The sequence below is a fragment of the Lepisosteus oculatus genome, chromosome 2 (assembly GCF_040954835.1).
Source record: "Lepisosteus oculatus isolate fLepOcu1 chromosome 2, fLepOcu1.hap2, whole genome shotgun sequence".
NCBI lineage: Eukaryota > Metazoa > Chordata > Actinopteri > Semionotiformes > Lepisosteidae > Lepisosteus > Lepisosteus oculatus.
Genome location: NC_090697.1, coordinates 36,862,765 through 36,890,742, shown reverse-complemented (window position 1 = coordinate 36,890,742; position 27,978 = coordinate 36,862,765). Strand labels below are relative to the sequence as shown.

General features: G+C 33.1%; 1 protein-coding gene across 2 annotated transcripts in view; it reads right to left on the bottom strand.

Annotated features, from left to right (window-relative positions):
- LOC102683707 (protein lin-28 homolog B) overlaps positions 1-27,978 on the bottom strand; it is a 63,977-nt gene that overhangs the window by 11,825 nt on the left and 24,174 nt on the right. For both annotated transcript variants that reach the window (XM_015349460.2, XM_015349474.2), the window contains one exon: positions 4,060-4,244. In XM_015349460.2, coding sequence (XP_015204946.1) covers positions 4,060-4,244 — 185 coding nt within the window. The remainder of the gene's footprint in view (positions 1-4,059; positions 4,245-27,978) is intronic.

Sequence of the window (27,978 nt, the reverse complement as noted above, 5' to 3'; positions counted from 1 at the left end):
CGTCTGACCAGGTTATCATTTTAACCACATTTAGTATACTTCATCATTATCCTACAGTTAGTTACATTCAATGGCATACATGAGCATATATATGACTATTGTACAAGAACTACCTTTCATGACAGAGATAATTAATATTCATGTTCCCATAATTCACAATAACTCTTGAATACCCTTAAAACGTCCTAAAAGGTGAAACTAGCAAGATACTGTATTTATGTCTATTTCATTGGCTAAAGTTACATATGTCATGCCAATGAGCCCTAATAATGGGAAAACAGCTGTCCATGCCTATTAATTTCAGCTTAATATACGGAAAAGCCAAATTAGAAACCTATTTAGATGGCTCTACTTTCTATGACTGTGAAACAACTAGATCGCACTAAAATTCACATTTCCATAAAACATAAGATTGACTAATAATCTTATGACAGGGTTTTATATACAACAAATGTATTGATTACTTTTAATACTAATACTAAATGAATGTAAAGAAATAAGACTACTGCCCAAGACTACTACCCATATATAATAACATGAAATTAAATAGAAGAATGAAGATAATAAGACACTCCATTCACATCCTGAACAATGATAAGATGCTGAGCTTTTGTGAAATCTTTGACAATAGAGCTGTCACTATCATTTTGAAGAATCTATCATACATACTAAAAGGTATATGTTATTTTATGTACTAACAAGGGTTATTTTTAAGAATACTCAATCCTTTTTTTCTGATGGCATTACTTTTTATTAATCAATAGCATTTTCATGTTTATTTTCAAATGCACTTAAACACACAAGCAATCATGTATAAATAGTAACTTTATACTGTATAGCTGCTAGCAGCCTATCACTCTTTATGTGCTGTTCTATATTTTATTACTAAAGTAATACAGTCCACATTTTCTGTTTTGTTTAATATGTGCCTTTAATTCACAATCTTCCCCTACCATTTCATCTTGTAATAACTAGCTAGTTAGGAAGTGAATAAGCACTGAGAAAATTGTTTTTCGAAATAAAACACAAGTGAATTAGTCAGTTTGCATTTAAATTAATTAGACATGTAATGTGTGTATTATCTATATTCACACATATAATGATTTTATGTAATAATTACAAATCATCTTATTTCTCTCCTGCACTTGTCATCTGTTGTGTATCCTCTGTCAGTGTGTTTTTCAGTTTTAGTAGGAGTAACATGTTCCAACCTTTTAGCAGATATCAGTTTTATCAGTGTACACTTACAACATTTTATTTTTGCAATAAGTTTGTTTAAAGTTTTTATAGAACATAAATGCATAATTATTGAAATTATTAAAGTGCATATTTCCTTTAGTTACTGTGCTTATGCAGATTGGCTCAGCCAAATTAAAATAAAATAGATTCTCTTGTTCTTCTTATTTTTTACACAGAAATAAAAAAATCAAAGTGCATGACAAAATAATAAGATTAGAAAAGAAGAAAACAAAAAAAGCATTTTGTAATAGTCATATTTTACTTCATGCAAAGTATATGCACTGCTTTCAGGAACAACATCTTTGAGGAGGAATTTGGAACTGCTAACCAGCTGCCAAGACCCAAGAAAGAAGAATCATTCTAAATGAAAGGATTATTAAGAGTAATTGAATCAAAATAAGGAGTATACAATCTAATCTTAATTACCATAATAAAAATGGTTTCAAAATAAAATGGCAGTAGAAGACACTTTTAAATATGTTGCAGGTTAACATATTTTTCTTTTCAATTTCTAGCTTTATAAACACAAACTTATGATATAAATCACTATTGGTATAAATCACCTTACTTTCTGATTGTTAGCACTGGAACCCTGTGTGTTCATGGCCAAGCTAATATTTTTCTCTCTGCTCTGGTTTGAGTGGTCATTTGTCACATTTAAGTCTGTATGACAGGGTTATGCTATTTAACGTGAAATAAACCGGATTCAAATTAAGACACAGACATTTCCACTTAAAATGGAATATGTCTCGCTACCAGCCTTCAACCATAAAAATCCTAAAAACATGTAGTTAACAAAAATCATAATTAGATCTGCTACTGACTTTCAATTATGTTTAATGAGAATTTGACAGTGTGTTTTAAACATTGTTTTATTTAAAAAAAACATGGATTAATAGACTGAATTTTTCAAAATGATTTCTCTTAACATTACCTAGCTGATATGATCTAAGAGAAAAGCCAACCTAAACGTTTAGATACCATTTGTCTGACTGTGTTTTAAGACATCAGTAATGAGCTCTTTTAGCTAGGCAGATAATTCAGTTATGAACTTACTGATGCTAAGATGCAGTGTGGTAATTCCTAACACTCTTATTCACATATTTGTATATTTGAATTTGTATATTTAAAATAGACTTAGTCTATATTTGAAAACTGCAGAATCAGTTACAATTTCCCAGTAACATTAAATTAGGAAGTGAAGTTTCTATAACTTTTCTAAAAATAGAAATTGTAAATGTAACAATCAGACATTCAGCATCTTATCTATAACCCCCCACAAATTACTCCCAAGCGTGCTGGTTATAAAGCCTGAGGAGTTAAAATTATACAAACAATTCTACTCAGCACAATATGACATAAAAATAATTATTAAATTCTTTATCTTTCCCTTTGAATGTTATCACAATTATTTTATAGGCATCTCATTCAATGTTCTGCAAAATACCTTCTATTACACAAAAACTGATACAAGGAAGCTGCTACATGCCACTGCATTAAAAAGATCTCCAATGGCTCAGAACTGTTTATAAAGGAGCCCATATCTTTGTTGTATACTGAGGCTTCTGAAGTTAACACACATGCTTTTCGGGATTTGCTGAAGACATAACAATCCGTGGCAAATTCACACGAACACATCTATTAAAAATTGTTGACTAAAAAATAATCTTAATTCTAATTTGAATCCAGATGCAATATTGCTTCTGTGAATCATTAGTACACAGAAATGTATTCAGCCAGCTCTGCTGTTTTCTTTAAATATTTCCTTTTGGGGTACCCTTATCTTTTATTAATTTTTTTCCTGATTAAGTAATATAAAAAGCATGACAGCTGTGTAGAGAACTACACTAGAACAACTCTTGAATACAATTACAATTAATAACCCGAATAAACGTAGATAATGAAATCTTCCTATCTTTTTTTAATCATTTACAGCAGAAAAAAATAAATTAAGAGCTTGGCTGTATATCAAAAAAATTGAATGCCTTCAAAATTCAATTGCTATGACAGAAGTAAAATCATTCTTCACTGTTGTGTTTCACCAATGAAAATTAAATACTTGAGCAGCAATGAATCCTGCATTTTTTAAGGGGAGAAATTGTTGGGAGAAATGCTTAAAATGTTTATCTTAAAAAAGACAAATTGCCACAGAGATATAATCTGTAAGTACAGAAAACCTTTAAGGTAAAAACCTATTATTTTACTATATAATTTGAACAAAAGAAAAAAGTGTGCTTACACTGCAGCAGTACATTTTATCAAAATATTGTAGCACTCTCGGGTTCATGTGGGTATGCGCCCTCACTGCTGCCGCCTCAGGTCGGCCCCCCACCGCTGGGGACTCAAACCCAGGCATCCGGCATCACTCAACAGGGACCCAGCCAGTTGAGCTAAAGGGAGATCTCCCATCAGCCCAACGGCTGCGGTCCCTGCTATTCACAGGGAAGGGCGATGAAGTCACCATGCTGGTAAGCCGGGTCGCACAATCTGTAATGTCGGCCGTTTGCGTTACAATATATATATATACTATATAATAATCAAGATTCGACTATTGTAATTCAATTAAGACTCTATACCATCCTGTTTGTTTTCTTCAAATAATGCAATAGTGGCATAATAGTGACAGCCAGCTGCTTTCCAAATTATTTTGCCATATGCTACAATTATCTTTCCTTTCTTTTGACACTACTAGAGGATATAGAAGAATTCATTTATAAAGTTTACATTACTTCGCTTTAAATGAAGTTACAAGCAAATGGAATGTTTTACTTCCAAAAAGTTTTTGTGATCTATTGGCAGAACCAGACGCCCCTGGCTTACCGATCTCCCTTTGGTTTTCTTTTCTGTACAGTCTTCCCTTTGGGTCTCCGCTCACTGCCAATGCAGGGAGCACCCCCTGGACCCGTTACCCGTAATGATTCAAAACCTTTGGAAGATTTTTTAAAAGTAAATTCCACTGGTTCTCCTTCTTTAAGGCTTCGGAATCCCTCCATGTAAAGTTTGCTCTGCAACACAGAAATACAATAATTACACTAAGGATAAACACTTAAACTACTTTCAAAGCTTGCTCATTAAAAAAAAAACAACATTTTCATGGTCTCAGAGAGAATCAAAACAGTCTAAAAAGATGCCAACAGTATACAGTTGCAAGTAGAATAAAAACAGTAAATGTGAGCATATCTTACTTCCAACCAGCAAAAATTTGAAATATGATATTGCATGCATTCAGTATATAGTTGTTCAAGTATACAAAAGAGTCCTGCCATATGTAACAGACTTTTACCAAACCTAAATAGTCAAGTTTTTAAGCTGCACTCTTCCATTTACATAAACCTTCTGAGTAAGCATCTGCACTCAGGCCTCATTTGATGGCCAAGGCCAAGCTGTTGTGTGTATCTGCTGTTTCGAGGTTGCTGCTGTGTGACATACCAAGAACATAAATTCATGGTAAAGGTTTAAATTGTATATGTAAATAAACACATTTTTTGGGGGTTTGGAAAAATAATATTCACATTTACTCTATAACTATATTTATATATAAAATAAAAAATGACAGAAAAACACCTGCATTATGAAATTGTGTGTGACAGAATATAGTGTTCATGTCTCTCACATTGTGTTTGTGTGCATGCCAATATACTGTATACATTTTTACATTAAATTCCCCTAAAATTTGCCCAATTAAAAGCTTAAACTGAGTTTGTATTTTAAAGTGTGGTGACATTAAATGGACTGATTGTAATGGACTGCTTTTTTATTTTATGACTATAAAACATATTACCGGTAGTGGAAGCAATTTATTGCTACTAACAGAACTAACACAGATTTCCTGAAGTACTTTGTGTTATAATACCAGTAATTATAAAAAACATTAAAATGTGATTCAGAGAAAACAAATGCCATCACTTCCACAAAAATAGCATAATATCTAAAGTAGGTATTGAGCTAATGGAATAGCTATTTCTTTATACAAAATGAGCAATACTTAAATTGAAAGCACATAGTCACCTAATTTGAAATCATATCTTCCCTTTACAATAGCATAGATTTTGATTTTATGATCAGGGTTACTGTCAAAAATGTGAATAACTAGTGGTCAAGACTATACAGTACATCATGTCTGAAGTCAAAGACATAAAAGCAGGTGAACAAAAATGCACTTACAGGCAAGCTAATATTCTTAAGTGATGCGACAAATTTCTGGAATAATCCAATTATTTTAAGTTTACTTTTGAACTATTTACTATTAAAGTGCTCCTTGTAAGTGCACAATTTTATGCTTGGTACACCAACCATGTCTTGTTATAACGAATGTCTGCAGTGTGTAAGCCTCCAACATTACAATGCTGTCATTCTTAAACCACCTATTCTGGAATGGCTCATTTAGCTTTACAACACAAATGAAGCAGCATTTCAGCAAATGACAATGACATATACATGGAGACTGTAACGCATCTAGAGCATGTCTGTTTGGAGAGTAACAAAGTTAATACAATAACACTTATCCAAAAGTGTTATTAAAGAAAGCATTATGTAAATAACTAAAACATTATTTTCTTAAAATCCAAAGAGCTAAGAAAACGTATCTCTTTTGCATTCAGAAGTGAAGAAGAGAATGCCCATTTTTATAAAAAAAAACTGTGGGGATTATGCCTACAATGAAATGCCTTAACTATTAATTACTGGTGGATCTTAAGGAGGTGCTGGAAGAGGCTCAGAAATGGTATGTCCATGGTATTCTTTAATGCCGATACACCCAGGTACCTGGTTCCACAAAAGGGGTAAAGAAAGAATGAGTGTGCATAAGAGACATTAGTCAAAAAAGGAAGAAATGAGCAGACAGAAGGTGAACAGAAGATGTTGAAGAGGAGTATAAGGAGAGACGAAAGAAATGAGGAAATCAGAGATAAGAATATTATTATTAAATATTTTTGTAATTTCTTGTAATCTACTTTGTGCCAAAACAAATAATACCTTGTGCTAAAACATACAAGGAAAAGTAAGTTGTACCTAGTTTTTGTTATAGGTCAAATATTTGTGCACTGGACATACCCCAGATGTTTTTTGAAATGCTAAACACAATTGCCACTCACAGGAAAAATCTCACAGGAGATTAATGCTCCTTTGAAAGGAATGGAAGTAGAAGAAATAACTCAATGTGTTTGTGGAGCCTTCTTCACACACCAGAACTCTACTTGTTCCTTTGCTACTGACATAACCATGCAACACCCCATTAATGTATTAATAATAAAGTAGGTCTGTTTAACTGAGATGGAATACCAGGAAATACGTATACAAAAATCCTCTAAATGGAAATAAGTTGTTAAAGTTGAAAGCTTCAATGCATATTTATTCTTGCTTCTGTTACACATGCATTATAAAAATCACCTCCACACTAAGAACTGTGATATATCATACACTTTCTTTTTGCCAAAGGAGAAGATTGGAGTTTAGAGAGCATGGGTTAAAAGGGCAGGGCCAATTGCTTTCTCATCATGATTGAATCAGTACTTAAGATCACATTTGCTTGGCACAAACACATGTTGTTACCCTGCATAAAAACCATAAGAGAGATCATACAATGGTTGCAAAAACATTACCTTGAAACCTCGTGCTTTTTAAATGCAATAGAGCTTATTGTAGATCTGTATATGCATATATACACATATGAATCTGTGTTAGTACATTTTGAACACAAACAAAATACTTAAAAATAAAACAGCGCCTCTGATTCAGCTACATTTTTACTACATGAAACTGCCAGGAATAAGGATTTTAAATTTAAAAAATAACAGATGTGACACTGATCATACAAATACTGAAAATACCATAAAATAAAGCAGATCTGTATAATCTGCTTAATTTACATATGTATACATAACCTGGCATTCGCAGTGCTTTAACTAACCTGTGAAAAAGAGTTGTATAAGGGTTGAACATTTTAACCTGTCATTTACTTATGGTTTGATACTGTGCTTAGTTAAGAATGCATAGTACCTTTCCTCATAAACATAGAATGTTCAGGTATATGAGTTGTACTCTGTTCCCTCTTGCCCTCCAATATTGAACGATCTTCAAAAAACAGTTCTATATCTAGACTTAAAGGATCAGAATTCTTCCCACTGTTTCTCTACCCAGGAGGACAATCACAAACCCCATTGCTGAGGAATGTGACCATTCTCTTCTTGCCAAGCACAGCCCAACACTGGCAAGATGCCAGGTACAGTTCAGAATTTTAGTGAAGCATGCAGACCAGCCTCATTTAAACTCAGGGTTCAGTACACTTTTTTACGATCTTAATACTGATTTCCAGCTTTTTATCATCACCAGTTACAGCTGATGCACACACAGTATGCAAATGTATTCAGACCAATCTGCAGTTGACACATTCTATTGCTTTAAATCTTTAAGTCATGACACTTTAAAGCAGCAATTAATATTTGTTTATACAATATACAATTTACTCCACACATTCAAAGAAAAAAAATGGAAACAGATTATTAACATGAAATAAAAACAGGAAAGTCATGACTGAGTGTGTATCCATACCCCTTTTTTGTGGCAAACCTACTGTAAATGAATTTTGTTGAACGAAATTACTTTAATGAGCCACATAATTTTGTGGCCTCTGTGTGCAATAATAGTGATTCACATGATTTCACAATAAATGTACCTATCAATGTAAGGTCAGTCAGGTAGTGAATTTCAAGCAAACATTCAACCAGGAAAACCAAGGAGCTTTCAAAATACAAAGGCACAGATCAGGATTAGGGTATCAATACATAAATACAGGTATAGACCTAATACCTCTATGTGGATTGTGAAGCTAAGTGGCATCTGGATGAAGCTTAGATCCTTCCAAAATGAGGAGGAACGCAAGGAGGAAACTGATTAGGGAGGGATGTCACAGCAAAAGAGTTACAGTGCTCTCATTAGCTGGGATTGGAGAAAAAGTCCATGGGCCAACAACATCCCAGTCACACCACAAAAAGGGGCTTGTAGGGAATAAAAAAAAACCATCTCAAATCCCACAAGAGGTGTGCGAAAAAATCAACTAACAGCAAAGGCAAAGGCCAGCAAATATCTGACAAAGGTTTTGTGGTATGGTTTGACAAAAATGATTTTTTAAATCTAAATTAAAAGCATTACATTTACCATATACCCAGCTACTACATCCCTTTGTCGTTATTATCCCTACAATCAAGTATGGTGGCAGCAAAATGTTATAGTTCAGCTTCTGCTTGTCAGGTCAAGACTGATGGATACATAGATGGAAAACAGTCCTAGTAGATCTTAGAGGAAAACTGGCTTTAGACCTAAAACCAGCACAAAGAATTCACCTTTCAGCAGGACAATAGCCCAAGGCTCAAGGCCTTGATTGAGCTTGAAAACATCTGCCAAGAAGAGTGGGAAAAATTGTACTAAGAGTTGTGCAAAACTGGTAGAGACATACCCCGAAAGACTACAATGTATCTTACATTTTAAAGATTTCAGTTAGGCCATTTAGGTTTTGAATAAAAAATTAAGTTTTAAAAAAAGCATATGCATTGTTTTTTTTAACTCACAAAGTGTGACATCAAAATAAGGTTCTGAATATTTTTACAAGTCAGTGTATACTGGCAGTCACATTACCTGGGAAGAATAAACATATTTATTAACTTTTTTAAAGAAAAAATACATTTTCTGGCACTTCACCACAAGCCTTTTCATCCAAATGTACAACCTTGTAAGCATTAACTAAACATACACTGAATATTCTGTTACAAAATGCAAGCAAGTTCATCACATTGCGATCTAGATTTACCCATTTAACCCAAATCACCTCCCATAACACACTGATAAAGTCTTTGCTTTCACTTTTAGATGTAAATCTTTACTAGACAAGTGTCTACTTTGATAAAGTCACATATTCATTCCCTAAAATACATTGCGTAACCTTATCAGAAATTACATATATGAACAAAGAAATACATAAATCCTCAGTTTCACAGACTTCACAATAATCAGATTTAATGGGCAAAGACTTCTAAAGGGTACATTTAATTGAAATCAGAAATACAGGACTTTCCTTGCAATAAGATACATGAAAATGCTAACAATATGAAAAAGTTATGTAAAATGCCAAATAATAAAACAAGGTATAAAATTACACATAGGTTTAAAATTCAGGCATATCAATGGTGCCTGAATAGTCAATTGCTTACAATGGGTATTGTTTGTACTTTGTAGATTTAGTGAATTTTATATAGTATGTTTACAATACATGAAATAAACTTTGTACATTTATTACAAAATGACGCAGGAACAACTGTTGAGTTGTGTTGTTTGCAATTGTTAAAATAGTAAGTCAAAAGATCCAGAAAGCATATATATATAGTAGATGTATATATTTCTCACATAATAGTGTGTTTTTGGGCTGGAACAATGAAATTCATTTAATTAATATTTGGCAATAATGTACACATCTTTGTCCTATTAGTCTGCTAAACTGAGGGTTTACTGTATGAGGAAAAAGGTGCAAATTAAAATCAGAACTCAAGATACTTAAGCATAGTTTTGTTTGTTGTTACAATGGCTATGAAGTAAAATTGCATTATGCATATATATGAATTCTATCAAGTCAATGCCCAGGGGCATTAAACCAAAAGCAGGGGGTGGGCCTGTGAGTATTGACTCAGTGTGTTCCATTAAAGACAGTGTCATTAACGTAATTTGTAACAGTAAATGTAATTTCATGTGCTGGAAAAACAATCAAGGAGATCAGCCTGCCATGCAGATTATTTTTCTGACAGTGCCAGTTTTCAAACTTAAATGACAGTCTCCATTTTTCATTTCCTAAATGCATGTAGGAAATTCTGCTCTTAGTCTGGAAGTAAAGAAGAAAACAAGATCCACAATATATAATGAAGGCAATACACATATAATTTAATGAATGCTAAACTTAAATGATTTAAACAAATATAAAAAATGGCTAAAAATGAATATTCTTCATATATAAACTATATACACACTAAAACACACAAATTAAAATACATATTTTAGATAACAAGCAATTAATAAGTTTCATGACTCCAGTTCACTGAATTATTCTCATACTTCCACTCAAGCATTAATTTTTCATACTTATTCTTAAATGTTTGAAATAAGGGGGGGGAGGCTTTAAGCAGCTCAAACAATCAATATTAAATTTTCAAGCAAAACAGTTGGACGTTGCCTAGCAAATACATGGATCCATTCAGAATGCTTGATATTATTTCTTTTTTTAGTGGGGATAAGTGTACAACGTTTCAGTCCTTTCAATTAAAAAACATCTACATTATGGCACAAAGACCTCCAACAGAGTCGTGATATTTTCTCTCACACATGTTTTTGCAATCTGTCAGTATGTTGGTGCTTAGTGCTGCTACCTCAGCTTGTGTTCAGCTATGGCCTGTGGCGTCTTTTGGTTTTCAGGTTACCCCCATGCCCGTGCTGTTCCCATGTTTTCATTGGGTAATATAGTTTCACCACATGTGCTGTCTATATTCAGTGAGGTCTCTAAATTGTCCCTGTGTGTTCTTGTGTAGGTGTGCATCTGCACAAGCCCTACAGTAGACTGTATCGACTTCGAGTTGCTGCAACACTTACCAGGAATAAGCAGCTTCCTGATAATGGATAGATGCTAACTGAAACCTGACTATGGTTTCAAAGCTGAGAGTGGATAATTGCTCATGCTGACTGTACTTCCTGTCATTACAGACAAAGACGTCTTCTCAGAAGCAGGGCTTGCTAGAATCATTCGTTTCTATGCAGAAACAACAATATTGTCACTTAGTCAGACATGTGATGCAATAAGAAACAAAAAAGGAAAATACCAGAGAGATAATACCAAAGTACTCATTTAAGGATTCCTGAAGATAGATCTAAAAAGCATCACATCCTTTTGCAAATCTTCTAAAGATACTGACAATGCTCAAACTCTAGTCAGTACAATAAAAATGGGTTTTGCAGACACCGACAAAGGAAAAACCAAAATGCTCACAAACATTAGCTACATTAATGTATACTCTCTGATTGTGTACAGCAACCCTTAGTTTAAATGACTAATGGGCGGCAGGGGGTCACTTGTTGCCATACATTCATTAAATCACATATTATTTTTTCCATCCTGAAACCAAACTATTATATGAGATTTCTGGATATGTAAATACACAACTGAATTGCGTATTTATGTCATTGTACTGTTTATATACATACATTGTATTGTGTTACAGTACAGTATTCCCTAGCTTTACTGGACTAGTAGAGGAACAGGGTATGGCCACCTTTCCTTGAAATTAACAATTATATATGAGGAAAAAAATGATGTCAGAAGTAAACCAAGCCCTAATGGAATGGTAATACACTCCTGGAAGCTCATTCATTATATTGCTGTGGACCCTCGGTCTCTGTAATTTGTAGAAAACTATGATTCAAATTGTGTCAACCATCAGCATTTGTACACTGTAATGCAAGGATCCATTCCTTGCTGACCTTACGTCCTGGTGTAGACATTTTATACATCTTTTTGTAAGTATTTGTAATACTTGTAAGTATTTTCTGGGAGCAAACACCAGAAGAAACCAGTGTTGATGACACTGTACAGTTGAGATAATATGATGCCTTCATCTTGGATTAATTTTCAATTTCTGTCAGAATGGTTCTATTAGCAGCAGATTCCAATTCAACACCACGGACATAATTTTTCAGCCAAAACATTCCCAGAGTGTGTCCATTGAATCCAAAGCCAATTTAAGCAAGGGTTTACTATACTGTATGTGCCTGTGTTAAAGCTTAAACATTAGCTTTTGTGTAATACTGTTCCTCAAACGTTGGACAAATTAAAGTAGAAACATATTTAACTGGAGTCAGTCAACAAAAATTAAATGTAATATTTCCCTAGCTATTAATCTAGCTCTTATGTAACATTAAGCTGCACGGGAAAGGTGTATAAAAAGGGAAAAAGGATAACAACTCCCTGAATCAGTGATAAAATCCCCTTTAGAAAAAGAGCTGTATGCTTAAAAATGCTTTAAATTGTCATGAGAAGCCATTTGTTTCTTTGTAATCTTTACATTAAAGAAAATGCTAGCAGACTTTATTCTTAACCACATATATCTACTGGAGATATCCAGCTGCATGTCTCTATGGCAACTGCCATCAACGGGAAGTCTCATATTTACTGTAATATTTCTGGCGGTAACAATGACAGTGATTCTGGACATTCTGCAATGGCCAATGCACTGCAAACATTCAACTGTCTGTTTTTTTAACTATAACATTCTAAAGCATTGTGGTAATCATGTCAGATATTAAAAAATATATATTTTGCTGTTTTGTTTAATATTTTTATTTTGTAATAGCACTTATAAACATCTAAAAACTCATGCAACCATTTCCCCCTACTGAACATGTGTACATACCCTCTGTACACCACCAACAAAAATACAGGACAAAAGGGAGTATCAAGTTAGATTGGTAGCATAACTGCCATCATCATAAATTATGACTTTCATTCAAGCTGCCATGTTACAGAGACATTAGACTGAGAATCATTAGTTGAGTACATTGTGTTCGATATGAAGTACATCTAAAATCTGTGTGCTCTTTATAATTGGTTAGTACAGGCGCTATCATCATTTTGTGCTAGTTGGGGATAAAAACATTCTGATGGTTTGCAGCACAAGTCATAACACTGAAACATGCTTGATAATGTGGACATTTGTAAGATTAAGCAGTGGTAAGGGTAGGCACGTAGGTAAATTGTTGTTTGAATACCACTACTCCTCAGATTAGCAGTATATGAAGTAACGGTACTCTATAGCTGTGCATTGATGCTTTTCCCTTACATGGTTCATTATACTGAAGTTGTATAGACTGCACCTCATTAATTCATGGCTGGTTGAGCCATATGAAGCATTGCGATTTCATCATCATGATACAGAGCTTTCTAGTAATCTGCAAATTTACAGATGTGTTTGTTGTTCTTCAACCCCCTTTCCCCAACACAGTTTTTTACTATAACTATAGTGCTGATAAAAATAATAAATATACAGCTAATTTACAACAGTATAATGTGTTATATGCAGGAAGAAGAGACAAACTATAGATATAAAATGGGATACTGTGAGTTTCATGAAACTTGTGAAAAACATTATGTTTTGTTTATGTTGGAACATCATTTTCGTCCTCTGGACAAGGTGGAGGCACAAACATTATTAGGAATAAGTCACCATGATACAAAAAAATGGATGTTATGAAAAAAGATACTACTTTTCTTGTATCAGAACAAGGAAGAGTAAACTCATTCACTCCTGGGTTTGAACAAATTTTAGTTATGGACATATAAGAATAAAATTTAAAACTGAGCACAGGGGGTGCTTATTTATACCAAGGGGTGGGGGAATCTGGAGCATGCTACACCAGTGTTGTTGAGGTTGATATCCTAGCTTCTTTCAAGAAACAGCTAGATAATACTTGATATCAACTAGCTACTAGCAAAAAAAACAGGTTAGGAGGACTAAATGATCCACCCTTGTTTGTAACATGTATTATGTTCTTATTTAAACTTCACTTACCAATAGATGAGTTTGCTGGTGTAGACAAAACACCAACTACTGGACCACTATGGATAAGGGAGTTTCTTTACAGTATGGACCTAAATGAAGAGCGAACCCACACGTTGAAATAACATAGAATGTTGTCTATATTTGAAATACATATATATTCTGATGTAAAAAATGAAGTTTATACTGTATATCTCCCTGAATAGATCATCTTGTGCAAATTCCTATTTAAAGAAAACTCTTAGAAAATGTCTTCCTACCAACAACAACAATAGATTGGGTTTATATGCTGCCTTCAGATCTCAAAGAATGATCTCACTTCTGATGTTAAATTCTTAGCTTTTATGACAGCAGTTTTCCTTTACAAACCACACTAAAACGATGGCTCATTCTTGGTTTTGATATTTTTTAAATAAGGGCTTGTGGTTCACGTACACTTGCATGGTAAGCTTGGCCATCACCCTGAATGCAACATGACGTTGGCCTCACTAGCCAAAGATACCCATGCTACTATCAAGGCTGTTTCATTGTTTTTTTAGAAATCCATCTGGAAAACGTCATAACAATAGCTCTCCCTTAGCAGGAAAGATCTCAGCAGGTTACCATGGTTTTATATTGAGTGAAATCTAGTCAGTGATCAAAAATGCAGCCACAACAGGCACTGATTTTAAGTACTTTGTCAGCCTCTGTGTGCCTTCCGTTGCTGGAGAGAATCTTTTGTTCATGTTTAAGATGAGGTGCCTACATTGCATACACAACGAAAGGAAGCTATAGTGATGTCTATGTTCCACAAAGAAAATGAGGATTTTGAAAAAAATATATTTGTTTGTTTTCCAAAAGTAGTTCAAAAGAATAAATAAACTTATAAGGTAACTAGAATGTGTTAAGACAGGGAAATGATTGATTCTACTATTACTTCTTAGAAGTACAGTTTGAGTTAGCAGAATATGCTATTATTTTAAACAATTCTCTTATAATGTTTATCTAAAATTTCTCCTTAAATATTTGTTGCAGTATACGACTCCATAATTATAAAACATTTAAAAACTACCATAAGCGGGCAGCTTCCATTTATGTTGCACCATACATACAACACAAGTTAAAGGTATGACGCATAGTCTAGAGATATCCAAATAAAACAAATAACATTTTGAAGATTATCCTGTTTACAAGACATAGTCAGATTGATTAGATGGCTTACATTTACCATATTTTAAAAACAAAATAATATTTTCCATTTTAAGTATATTGAAGAAAAACAGAAGAAACCTGTAAGTTTAAGTAGCAAAAACCATATTTCACCCTAATAATCATTTCATCATAATTAATCATATGATAGAAATGTTTAGAATGTTGCTTTTTTAATGAAGTCATTTTGTTACTATATTTGTGTTACAACTTCAGATTTAAAACTGCACTACAAACTATGCTTACTTCCTCCCCCCCCCATATTTATATACATATACATTTTACTTCCATCTCCAGAGGTTGTTTTACAACACAACTCCTTTCAAAGCAAAACACTTGGGGTTTTAACCGATATTGAAACTCATACCCTAGAATTCTTTTGGAATGAGTGGCAGGATGAAGTCCTCAGATCACAGAGGTTCTAGCTACCAAAATAAGCTTGATGGGCTGAATGGAGGAGACCATTTCAGCCAGGATTCACTGCAGTTGTAGACTCATACAGTATTTCTAACCATTAAGTATGCATTATTATGTTTTAGTAATTTAAAAATGAAATTTACTTCAGGTGTTAGATTTGACAATAAAAAATTTAAAAATTTACGTAATTCATTAACTTGTTTATTGAACTTGTAGAACTAAAAAATGTTTACAAATTGTGACAATTCTAATAAACAGGAAAAAACAGCATATAAATAATTTCAACGATTATTCGTCGATAGAAAGGCTACACATCCTTTCCAAAGTGAAACATGGATATGTGTACACACCCATTAGTAAAAGCAATTGTAAATTAGCTCTGGTGTTATCAGTTGCCTTCTAAATGACATAACAAGCTAATCAGCCTTCACCTGTCTTCAACTGTTGTGATTTTGTTGTTTTCAGGATAAAATCAGCTGTTCCTGTAGGCCTACTCTACCTGGTAATGCATCTTAAAGTAAAGAGTGAACTATAAGAAATGAGGACCTATCAAAAGAGACTGATCACAGAGACCACCAAGAATCTAAGGCAACTTTGAAGGACTTGCAGGCCTTTTGGTCAAAGACTGGTCACAACAATACCACAAGTTCTCCTCAAGTCTGGGCTGTATGGGAGGTTTGCAAGAAGAAAGCCACTACTCTAAAAGGTATGCCAAACAAAACTGTGGAGATTCTGAAGGCACATGGAAAACTGGTTTTGTGGTCTGATTAATCTAGTATAGACCATTTTGGGCTAAATGCAAAACATTACATTTGGTGAAAAACCAATACAGCACATCACCCACAGAACAACATCCCTACTTTAAAGAATGCAGAAGGAAGCAGAATTCTGTTATGGGGGTGTTTCTCTTTAGCAGGGACTTGGGCACTGGTCAGAATTTGAAGGGAAACTGGGTGAAGCAAAATACGAATGGATTTTCTGAGAAAACCTACTGCCCTCTGCGATTAAGCTAAAATTGAAAGGACGTTTATCTTTCAACATGACAACTACCCTAAGCACACAGCCAAAGCACAGTTGAGTTGCTGAAGAACAAAAAGCTTAATATCCTCAACTGGTCCAGTCAGAGTCCTGACCTCAATCCACCTGAAAATGTATGGAAGGATTTGAAGGTCAAAGTCCACTTGCAATTTGACTGAACTTGAGCAGTTCTGTAAGAATAAGAAAGTGTGGGCAAGCATGGCCAAATCTAGGTGTGCTATGTTGGTAGACCTATCTAAACAGAATTATGGGTGCAATTCAAGCAAGGGGTGCTTGTACCAAGAATGGAACTCAGCAATGTGTTTCACTTATCTAACCCATTTTCCTAGATTTTCATTTGTTATTACTTTTCGGAATATTTAAGCATTTGTTTTTCACTTGGAGGTTATGTTTTACAACGTGTAAATTGAGGTAAATTAAATTTTGGTTTAATGTGACTTAATTTCAGGTTGCTGGGCCAGATAATGTGTTAGTTTTGAAAAGGTGTTTTTTCTATAAGCATCTATAAGTATAATTTCTATAAACACTAAAAACAATCCGATGCAACCAATCACTTAGTTATTGCACCTTCAGGTTAGTTTTTAAGTAGCGCTGTTAATCACATTCAACCTAATTTAGGATACAGAATGAAACCAATTATTATAGATGTATATAATATAAATTAACCCTACCCTTCACCCAAACACCTGATAATTAAATATACCCAATTAATGAAAACATACAGTGAAGTCAGTCTAAAACAATTACAAAAAAGGACCAAAACTAAAAGTTGTTGTATGTAATTATGAGTTTAAAAATGTTTTATATATGTTTGTATTATTCCTTGATAAACAAAACAATTACAATAATTCCTGATTCTATTAGAATCAGCATTATTATTTAAGCCTTGATAATCAAATCAGTATGCATCATTTTGTTTTTTAAAATGGCCTTCATGGGAATCTAATTAAATGACAGTGACAGTAATGTATTTTTTCACCAAAGTCATGATAATCTATGAAATGTTATAGTTTTAACAAGTTTTATTGCCATTAAATTGGTTAACTGCTGTCTGAATTGAAAAGAAAATCAGTTCTAATCATTACCTTTAATTAAAAATTAAAGATTTTAATTAAAACAATATTTAAGATGTATTACACACAAAACAACATGATATCCATAATGATACCTTGGTTGTAAAACACAAATTAATTTGCATTGCAAAATTGTATCTAAATTACACCCTTTTCATTTTTGCTCAGAATCCCTGGTCTAGAAAAATGTCTACCATGGTAGAGCACTGTGTTAGCAATACAAAGGTAAGGTAAGTAGTCTGGTCCCAGCTGCCCTAACTCACCAACCTACTTGGCCAGCTTGGTTTCCTGTGGGAGGACTGAATGCAGGGAACAGAACTGCATTGAAATGTATTTGCAAAACTGTTTATATACAGTAGTTTTAATTGTATGATGTACACCCAGTCATTAAGGTAAGACCTCCAAATCGCTCTGCAACCCAGAATATTGATCATGATCTTCTTAACTTTAAATGGCTCACCTTCAAAGATAAGAACATCATGAACAAGTGATTCTGACCGCATTGAATTAATGACAACTGGACATCATATAGTTGTGAAGTTCTTAAGTTTGATAAACAAGGACAAGCAAATCTTAAAACTGTATGAACAATGTTTGGAAACATATTTGAACCTCTAATTAAGGAGATATTATGTAAACATAGAAACACTAGACACACAGTATCAAACATTTTATGTTGTCATGTTTGTTTAAAGCTAATAACCTGATTAGGTCAGCTGGATGAATTTGGAAAGTTAGTTTTTAGAGTTGTGAGTCCAAACACTGCAGCAAACAAATGTTTATTTAATAAAAGAAAAAGATTTTGAAATCAAAGTAATCATTGTTAATCACATTGTACTTCACTTTAACATCAAAGCTGTTTCTAAATCGTGCTGAAAAAGAGACATACTTTTCCAAATAGCTTGCACTTTATTTTCACTTATTAAAAAGTGAGTTTATGTATTATGGTTAACTATAATTCATATAAAACCATATAGACAATGAAATGGAAAATTTACATAAAAAACATACCAACTGTGTTGAGCTACATCTCCACCTTTTCTCTCAACCCTTTGGTTCCTGTTGTATGTTGTTAGAACTGTACCCATCCATTAAGGTGGTTCCACACAACATACAACTTTATTTTTTCTCCTTTTACTTCACCGCCCTGAGTTAGTGTCCAAGCAGGAGGTGGTGACCATGACATGCAACAATCAACTATTTTCATAGGCAGATTTGTTCAACCTTGACTCAAATTCAAGGTATTGCTAGATTGACTTTATTACAAATTCTGATTGTAAATCAAGTGCCATTAAAGCTGCTAGCAGTTCCTTTCTCTCCCTCTCTTCCCTTTATGTTTCTAACCTCCTGACAAATTACATCCCGAGCTGCACTCTCTGGTCCTCTGATGATGGTCTCTTCTTTTGTCCTCCCAGCAAGATTATGAACCATGGGTGATGGGGTCTTCTGCAGTGTACAGAAGCTGTCAAAAACTCTTCTCCATCAGATCAGGAATTATACACCTCTGTCTATTCTCAGATGTCGCCTTGTAACCTACTTTTTTTTACCCGATATGCTGTAGTTTTTATTATGCACATTGTTTATCATGTATTGATGTATTTTTTTAGATTCTTTTATTTAGATTTTTGCTTTTTTATGAGAGATGATTTATACAATAGTTTTATTATTATTAAATCCCCAGCTCCTATTTCACGTGAGATGGTCGCTAAAAATGTAACCTGATACAAACATATATCTCCAAACATAATGGGATGTCTCCTCCTGAGAGATGTTATTGGAATACCTTTGATAAGCACCACACTCTATGGAGATTATTATATTTCAATTACATTTTTAACATGCAACAGAATTTATAAACTGCCACATACAGACAATTGTATACATACACATATATAAGCCTAAACATCACAGATTTAAATTACTTTGGACATTATTAACTCTTTTCATTACTGATAACACCTTTCCCATTCATAACGGCAAATAATGTTGTTTGTGCTGCTGGGATTATTTTGAATTATTAGGGAACAGTATTTTACATATGAACTGTACCTCCACACACACACATACACAAGTGCATTTTATTTAGCAATAGTATTACTTTTCTGAAACCACTGCTTTTTCAAATGAATACATTGCATTGCCAGGATACACTAACAACAAACTGAAATATGTAATTTAATTTATGTTAATGCATTTTACCAATAAAAAATCTGATGCTCTTTGTGGATCAAAATGTGTGAAGCTCTTGTATTCCACCCTTGCACATAAATAATCAGTTATCTCTGTTAAACTGTGGCCTTAACCCATTATGTAATACCAATGATTATCACTTAATGCTTCAAAATGTATAGAACCATTTAAATCTAGCAGTAGTGTTACAGTTTATCACCTTTTTCAAACTTTGAGGAAATAAGACTAAACATGTCCCTGGGTTACATGTCCCCCCAGACGTTAAAGTGCAACAGAATAAATGGTCTTATTAAATGAATGTATGTTTATCCCACTCCTTTTGATTTATCACATCACAGTGAAATCAATATTAAGATTTTTCCTCCTTTGAATGCTGTTTATTAATTTCCGACTACTTGATCAGCCCAAGGTGAAAGGCAATGAGAAGTGGAATCATTTTAAGAATTTAGAGATTAAACACACAACCACACACACTATGCCAAACAGAGAAGCACCTAAAGACTTAACAACAACAAAACTCCCATTTATAGAAATGTGAAACACATCATCTTAAAGTGGTTTTGTGGTCTGTGCAATTGAGCAAACATCAAAATGAATACTACATTGAATACTAAGTGAATACTACATTCTTTAAAACACGTCACTGCAAAAGCTCCAATTTTACCATGATAATCTAGTTCCATCACAATCTTACACAATCTCCCTCACTCACAATGCTTTTTTACGGACATGGCAGTAAAAATACTGTCTCATAATCCCAAAATGGATACAATTTTGATTAGAATCACCACCAAAACAAATCTGTTATAAAATAACACTGTTGTTTAAGTCATTGTTGCACATTTAGTTTACCTTTCACATGTTAAATTGGTCACTTAATTACAATATTTAAAATTAAGTGGATATCCAAATTCAAGTGTCATTTTACCTAAATCAGTTTCAAATGGAAATACAACAAACCAAATATGACATAAACAGTGTAATCCATGATTTCATTAGACCATGTTCATCTTCAAAATATAGTCCCCTGAACTTTACAGATGTGCATTTTCTGGGCTTACAGTTTCAACAATGTACTGCCACATGTTTGTGCCCATTACATCCTAATTATTTTTTCATAGATAATTTTATACCAGTTGCACTTACCTTTATAATCATCTACTCAAGATCACCCCATAACATTTCAGTTTAGGTTTTCCTAAGAATAAAGTACAACACTGAACAACAGAAATGTAAAGTGTTTTTATTCTGATGATTTTTCTTTTTCTTTTTATTCTTATGACATATCATCTAGGAGTGAAGAAGTTCAAACCTTTTTGTCTATCCGATAACTTCATAATTCCCATTTTGACCAATCGCTATACAATGCACTTCTAGGTGTTTTTTACATTCAAGTGAACCATACAAAGGTTTCACATTTTATCATTCAAAACTCCCCTTTCTATTCTCTTTGACATGTCAAAGATCTGTAATTGAAATCAGCAGAAAAATAAAGCAACTAAGACTAAAAATAACCTTACACTTTCAGTTTATCATTTCTTTGTTTTTTTGTTCCTTCTTCAGCTACTTTTGTTCCATAATTTCCATTTGTTCTGTACTTTCAAGATGTATGCAAATCACTTCACTATCCATCCTATTAAACACATATGAAAACAGCATACTTACTATAATAAAAAAGCAAAAGCAGGTATTGAGAATCCTCAATGAAACAAAGCTCCCGTTTCAACTTAATTAATTCCCCTGCATTTTTCCTGCCACTTGCTAGAAATAAAATACTTAATAATTTACAGAAAATATAGTTTAAGAAACACATTTATTTTTTCCGTAACTGGAAATTCTGTTAAAACCTGAAAATATACAGAAATGTAATATTTAGATAAAAAAGGCTTAAATGTTCAAATGTACCATTGCAGCGAAGTTTGAGTATTAACAGAACCCAGAGATCACTTCATAGAAAAACAAATTTCGTTCTGATTGCTATAGTTTAAAATTCCAAAATATTACTGTAAAAACATTGGCATTTATTTATGATCACTGTATTCACTATTATAATTATTATAACTATAATGATTTCATTATTAGCTCATTATTTCACTCGTGAATAAATCATTTTAAATATTCAGGATTGTATTTTTAATACTCATTTACATTACCTGCAGAAGGTCTTAAACTTCTAAAACTTAGCTTTTAAGCACTCCTCATATTTCTGGTAGTTCTAAATGTTTCAGATATGAAATCGATTACCAAGGCATTCTGACTATAGGCTTTACAAAAGACCCAAAGAACAGTTCAGGTTTTTCTACTTATAGCAAACTTGCTAATTTCTAGGACACTCTTAAGAATATGGTTCTTTCACAGTTCAACCAGAAATGTATATCTACTCTGCAAGCAGAGCTAAACAGGTAATTTTACAGCAGTACTATAATTTCAGTTTATCATTTTTTCAAGGATGCTTTTCAGTTAACAAACACAAATAATTTCTGTTCAAACTACCACATCAATCTTATTTGAAGTCTCAGCAAACATATATTTCTCTTTACACATGGAATCTTTCACACCAATGTTTTTGTGGTAATTCAACAAGTACAAGTATCCCTTAAAAAACTGAACTAACTACTGCCTGCAGAAGAAAGCCATTTTGGATATTTTGGGGTTGGGGGTAGAGTGGGGAGAGACAGGCCTACTTGGGAAAGGAAAGGATTAAGGATTAAGGATTAGGGAGAATACAGATTCCTCCTGTCCATTAAATTAATTTGGCAGTAAGAGCTGCTGAGACAAGAGAATGAGTTGAAACACAGTTTAGAAACCAGTCAATTAAATTACAATTATTTAGAATCAAAGATTAAAAATAAAACTTTGAAACTGTAAAACAAATGTTCAGAATGGAGTTAAAAACAGTGCACAGGATGCATGTGAAAATCCAGTTTAGATGTGGTACAATTTAGTAACTTAGTACAATTAAAATTATTCAGCATAATTAAAATAAGCAAAATTTGCATTCTTTGTAAAAAAAAGTACTAGGATTTTATTCTAAGAACTAATACAGAATTTGTGATAATTCTTTAGTTCAGTGTAAAATTAAATAGCACAGAAATTGTTTTGCATCTTAAATAAATTAAATGAAAATATGATTGGCTGATATTGCCTGCTTTTTAAGTGATTAGGAATATTAGATTTTTATGTCACTATAATATTAAAATATTCTGAATGTCTTACTACTTAGATATCATTAATGTTCACAGAATACAAAACCTAATAAACTTTTTACTCTTTTCAGGATGTTACAAACAAGCAGTCTATGATAAGCTATGTAAAAATGTAATAAAAAATATGTATTAAATATTTAGAATAATCTGGAAGAAAAAAACATTCCAAATATATATATATTCTGGCAATTATCAAACAACATGATAGCACCATTTTAGATGGTAATTTTTACTTATTAACTTTACACATAAATATACCCAAGGTGAATGAAATTCATATTCCTAGTAATAAGTTTAGTTCTGAAATGGAACTTCAGGTAATGTGACATTATTTTAAATACATAGATTCAAAGTAAAAAAAGTCTTCACTTTTTATTGTATTTGTTTTGCTTTACCTTCTTTATCACTATGTAAATAGTTCTTGAGTTTGGAAAAGGTTCTTTATAAATATGTTATTGTTATTAATTTGTTATTAAATATAAAGTGCTTTAAAACACATTTATCCAATCAAAGTTAAACCAAGAGGTCTCACCTCTCCTGTTTAAAATATTTAGTAAGAAGTTCCTAACACTGCATGCTGACCATTTCCCATTTCCCCTGAGCTCTGATTTCAGAGGTCAAAGTTCATACAGTCAGAGGAACCCTCTGGACCAAAGCTTAACATTGTATTTAAAATTAATGAATAAATCAATTTCTTTATTTCAGGTGATATTTAAGTACTCAAAACACTATTAAGATGATTTTTTCATCGCAATTGCAATTTAACCAATTTTCTTGTCCAATAATTAAGTTTCTTTTGCCAAATAAACAGAAATGCAGTTTACACAAACCAGTCAAAACCATTTAAACATTATAATATAATCCACATCATACAAATTAAACGTTTAATCCACTAGTCAATTTGTAAAACAAAACATAGCTATAGGAGAGAAAAAAGTTATTTGAAATAGCTGATAGTTATATTTGAAACTGTATGTAATACACTTAACCAGTTTTAACCTTTGAAAATACTACAGTGTATGGCCCTTTAGAGACATAAAATCTTTTTGCCTTACATTGAAAAAAGAGAAGAGAAACCAAAAGATTTAAATATATTTGGCCTTCTTCTTCAAACAGTATAGCAGGTGTCTACAAACATTCCTTTTATGTTTAGCAAATGCTTGATATAGGTAGATCAAATTAAATAATTCAAATGTATGTGTGTGCTTTCTTGAGCATATTCACATTACTTTTGATTTATTTTCCACTCCCATGTAGACTTTTGCCCTAAAATTTTAATCTGAAACCAGTCTCCTCTGACCTCACCAATGTCCTGCATAGTTTAGGTTTACACAGTGGGGTCAAGAGAGGGCAAGACCAGAAGACTTGTGAAAAAGAAAACAAAATGGAGGAGGGGCAAGAAGGAGGGGGCACCCTGAGAAGATGAAGGGAAGCCAGCAGAAATGCCTACAGCATATTTTGTTCAGCTCCAGTGAAGTAGCATTTCCTTATCACTACTAAAGAACAAAAAAGGATTTCATGAGAAGCCTTTGCAGGTCATACAAAAAATTTTTAAGGGTCAATGGTAAAAAGGTTGCCTATCTATAAATTACATTCTATATATAAATATACTGGCGTTTGCACTTAAAAACATATGTGGCACTTAAGCACAGATTCTTGACTTGAAAGAAGCAATTCTCACAAAAGACTAAGCAATGCAATATAAAATAAAGTCACAAAACAAAAAATATACTTCACAAATCTGTTTAAAAGTCCGAGGACTTTTTAAAAATACTAAAATGCATGACAAGCAAAAAACACAAATTATAGTTAAGAAAGTACTCCAATATTTGCTTTACTTTCAATTTTTTTTCTGTAAGCTTCCAGTATGACATACTAAGACTTAAAAGACAGGGTACATTAAAGATTGTATAAGAGGTATTTTCTAACTGTAGGGAAATTGATTGTGGTTTATGAGTTTATGGGAACACTTACCAGTGATGCATTATGGTGCCAAACAGGCTTTTGATGTTTTTGAACAAAGATTAGTCAAGAAGGTATGGAAATAGGTAAAACTGTGACAGTGGGTCTTCTGGTCAGACCATGTGGTGTGTCATAAAAGGGTTTAAAGGCAGGAAATACTAAATGGTCAAAGCTGGCCTAGTTTCCAGATGGATACAGCCCAACAGGATGTATTTAAACCAAAAAGGAGTGAACCACCAACAAAGCCAGTGTCTCCCCAGTTCGCCAAGGCCTTTGACATGCCATTTAAATGCTTTTGATATTACAAATCTCGAATTGAAAGAAAGGACTGCTTAATGTTGTTAATTAGAATGTGTCGTGCAGCTTTCTGTAGCCAAAGCAAGCCAAAAACAAATAAAATGTTTTATTTGTTCTTCTCAAGAATTTAGCATTTACACATCCTTAAAAAAACAGATAATTAGTAAATGGAAATCAAGATCCTTGAATGCAGTCCAAGTTTTTATTTATGGAACACTAGAATATGCATGAAATGGAACATGTAAAACGCCTAACCTTTATATTTGAGGGAGAAACAAAACGTATGCTGCATTTTATACATTATTTTCTATGTCCTGTTAAAAAAGGTACAGACATGGATATTTATTTTCCAAAAAGTGTTGTCCTATGTGTGTATGAATTTAGCCAGGACTATGTCTTCTACGAACAGCCTTTAAGTAGCAAAATATATCTTGACATTATTTACTGCCTAGTCATATTTGAAGCATACTTCATGCCTCAAAATGCATTACTGTTTTTTTCCAGGTTATAAAAATCCATCACTTACACTGTCTGTTTACTATTCATTAATTTTAATTGAAAGCTCATCTACCACTTTGCCTGTCAGGCTACACTTTAAACTCAAATAGTTTTGTTTTCTTTGTTGGTAATGTATATTATATAAAGAAAGGTTATGTTCCATTTCAGATGTAACACTGAATGTTGTACACTATTAAAAACACTATTGTTACTAATATATTCCACTACACAGTCTTCCGTTCAAAATAATACTTTCCAGTGAGTGATGATACCAGGTATATAGGGTGATATACACTCCTCTACACATGATAATGTGTAGATTTACTTTAGTTATAATGCAGAAATGTCATCTTTGTTTGATCAAACATCACTTTCCTCATTTCAAGTACACTCATGGCTGATCTATATACAGTATGATTCATTTTCAGCCTACATAAATATGACTCACTAAAGGGAAGTCACATGACCAGAAGAAGGAGGCTGGTTTTCTTTTCTTTTCTTAAGGAAAAGAAAAAAAAAAGAATCTTTCTACAGGAGAAACAAAAGCCTGGTATTAGCTGTCCAGAGCCATTCAAGGGTGGGGCCTGCATGCCAAAAAAGCTGAAATGGCATGAGGTTAATCTTAATAGGGGCCCACTTTAACCTGCTCAATGCATTGAAAATGCAGACTTCATCCACCTCCGAGGTCTAGAGCAGCTGTACCTACGTGCAATAATTCAGGTATCCTAATTTATGTTAAGGACCCAAATAATGTGTTTATGCAATCATGTGCATTACTACCAATTTACACCAGCTTACTGGCAATGCAGGAACCTCTTTGTCTTTACCAGAATCACCTCTGTAAACTACAGTCTATGCATAAAGAAAGCCCCCATCCCCCACACAGCACTAGATGCACTAAGAAGCTTCTTGAATAAATGAGTATCCAATGACAGGGGTGATGGGTGGTCTTAAGGTACTGAGCCAAGGCTGCAATTTATTTAGACCATAGAACTTAAACCTTTGTATGGGTTTCCATTGATCTAAAACATAGACAACAAATGATCAAAATCCAGTAATGTTGTATTTAAAGATTTCTGTGATTAAACAACTTCACATTCCTTAAAAACTAAGTGTACACAAAAATGATGTGTGACCTAACACAAACCTTAACGTAACCACAATTTCAAAGAAATCAGAGGGATTTTCCTGCATGTCTATCATAAATACACACACATGCAAGGGGTGTAAAAGTAATTAGAATGTCACACCTAATCAAATAGCTTGACTAACCACATGGAAACAGCACGAAAATATTAATATTTACTGCATTTTAAAAAGTCTATCTGCTTTAATCCCAGAACATATATATTAAACACCATGCAGAGATTCTGACTTAAAAAATTCATTGAATCTTTTGCGTGAAACATTTTTGTCATTAACACATGGATCATTAATGGTCCAAGGAAGTGATAGGCAATGAATTGCCCTGACCCTTGGTTCCCTGGTTTGATCAAGAAGGCTTGCAACCTGAGCCAGAGGGTGCAAATTCCAACTCCATTCAGAATTCTTCAATGGAGTGGGGGAGGAGACTGTTAAAGAGGCAAGCATGCAATTTTAATAGCTCATACGCGAATGGTCAAAATACATGAAAAATGTTTTATTAATGTAGCCCATATATAACACTTTACACAAATACGGTGACATTCTGCACATTCATTGCAGAAGCATATCAATTATATTCTCACAGACTGTTACACAAGTAAATACAAATGTTACATCATTTATTGATTCGTGTAGTTTTTTATTTAAAAGTTCCTCAGTCAAGCATCACTTCATTATATGAAAGACTGAATATTTAGAAAGGAAGAATGTGCATTTTAAAATGCAAAATCAAATTAAAATAAATAGTAATTAAATTTACCAAATGTGACTGAAAATGTATATCAACTAAGTTTCCTTAAAAATAAATACCCATTAAACACACATTCATGATATTGCTTATTTTTTAAATGTAGCCTCATTTCATTTTCAAATCAAAGTGATGTTGAAAATGGAAGTAACTAAGTAGTAAACCTGTTGGCTGGTCTAAGGGGTATTTAAAAGGGTATGGAATGCATTAGTCATTATGGCCGGGAAGCAATTTCAAGAAAAAATATAATTCATATAGAATTGCTTTTATTTTACATTCAAAATATAAAATCTCAAAATTTCTGTTCCAAAGACCATATATAATTACAAACTAGAAGCTAAGACCTTTGCAAAGCATTCATTTTTACTAGTTTTTTTTATTGAATTAAAGTGGTT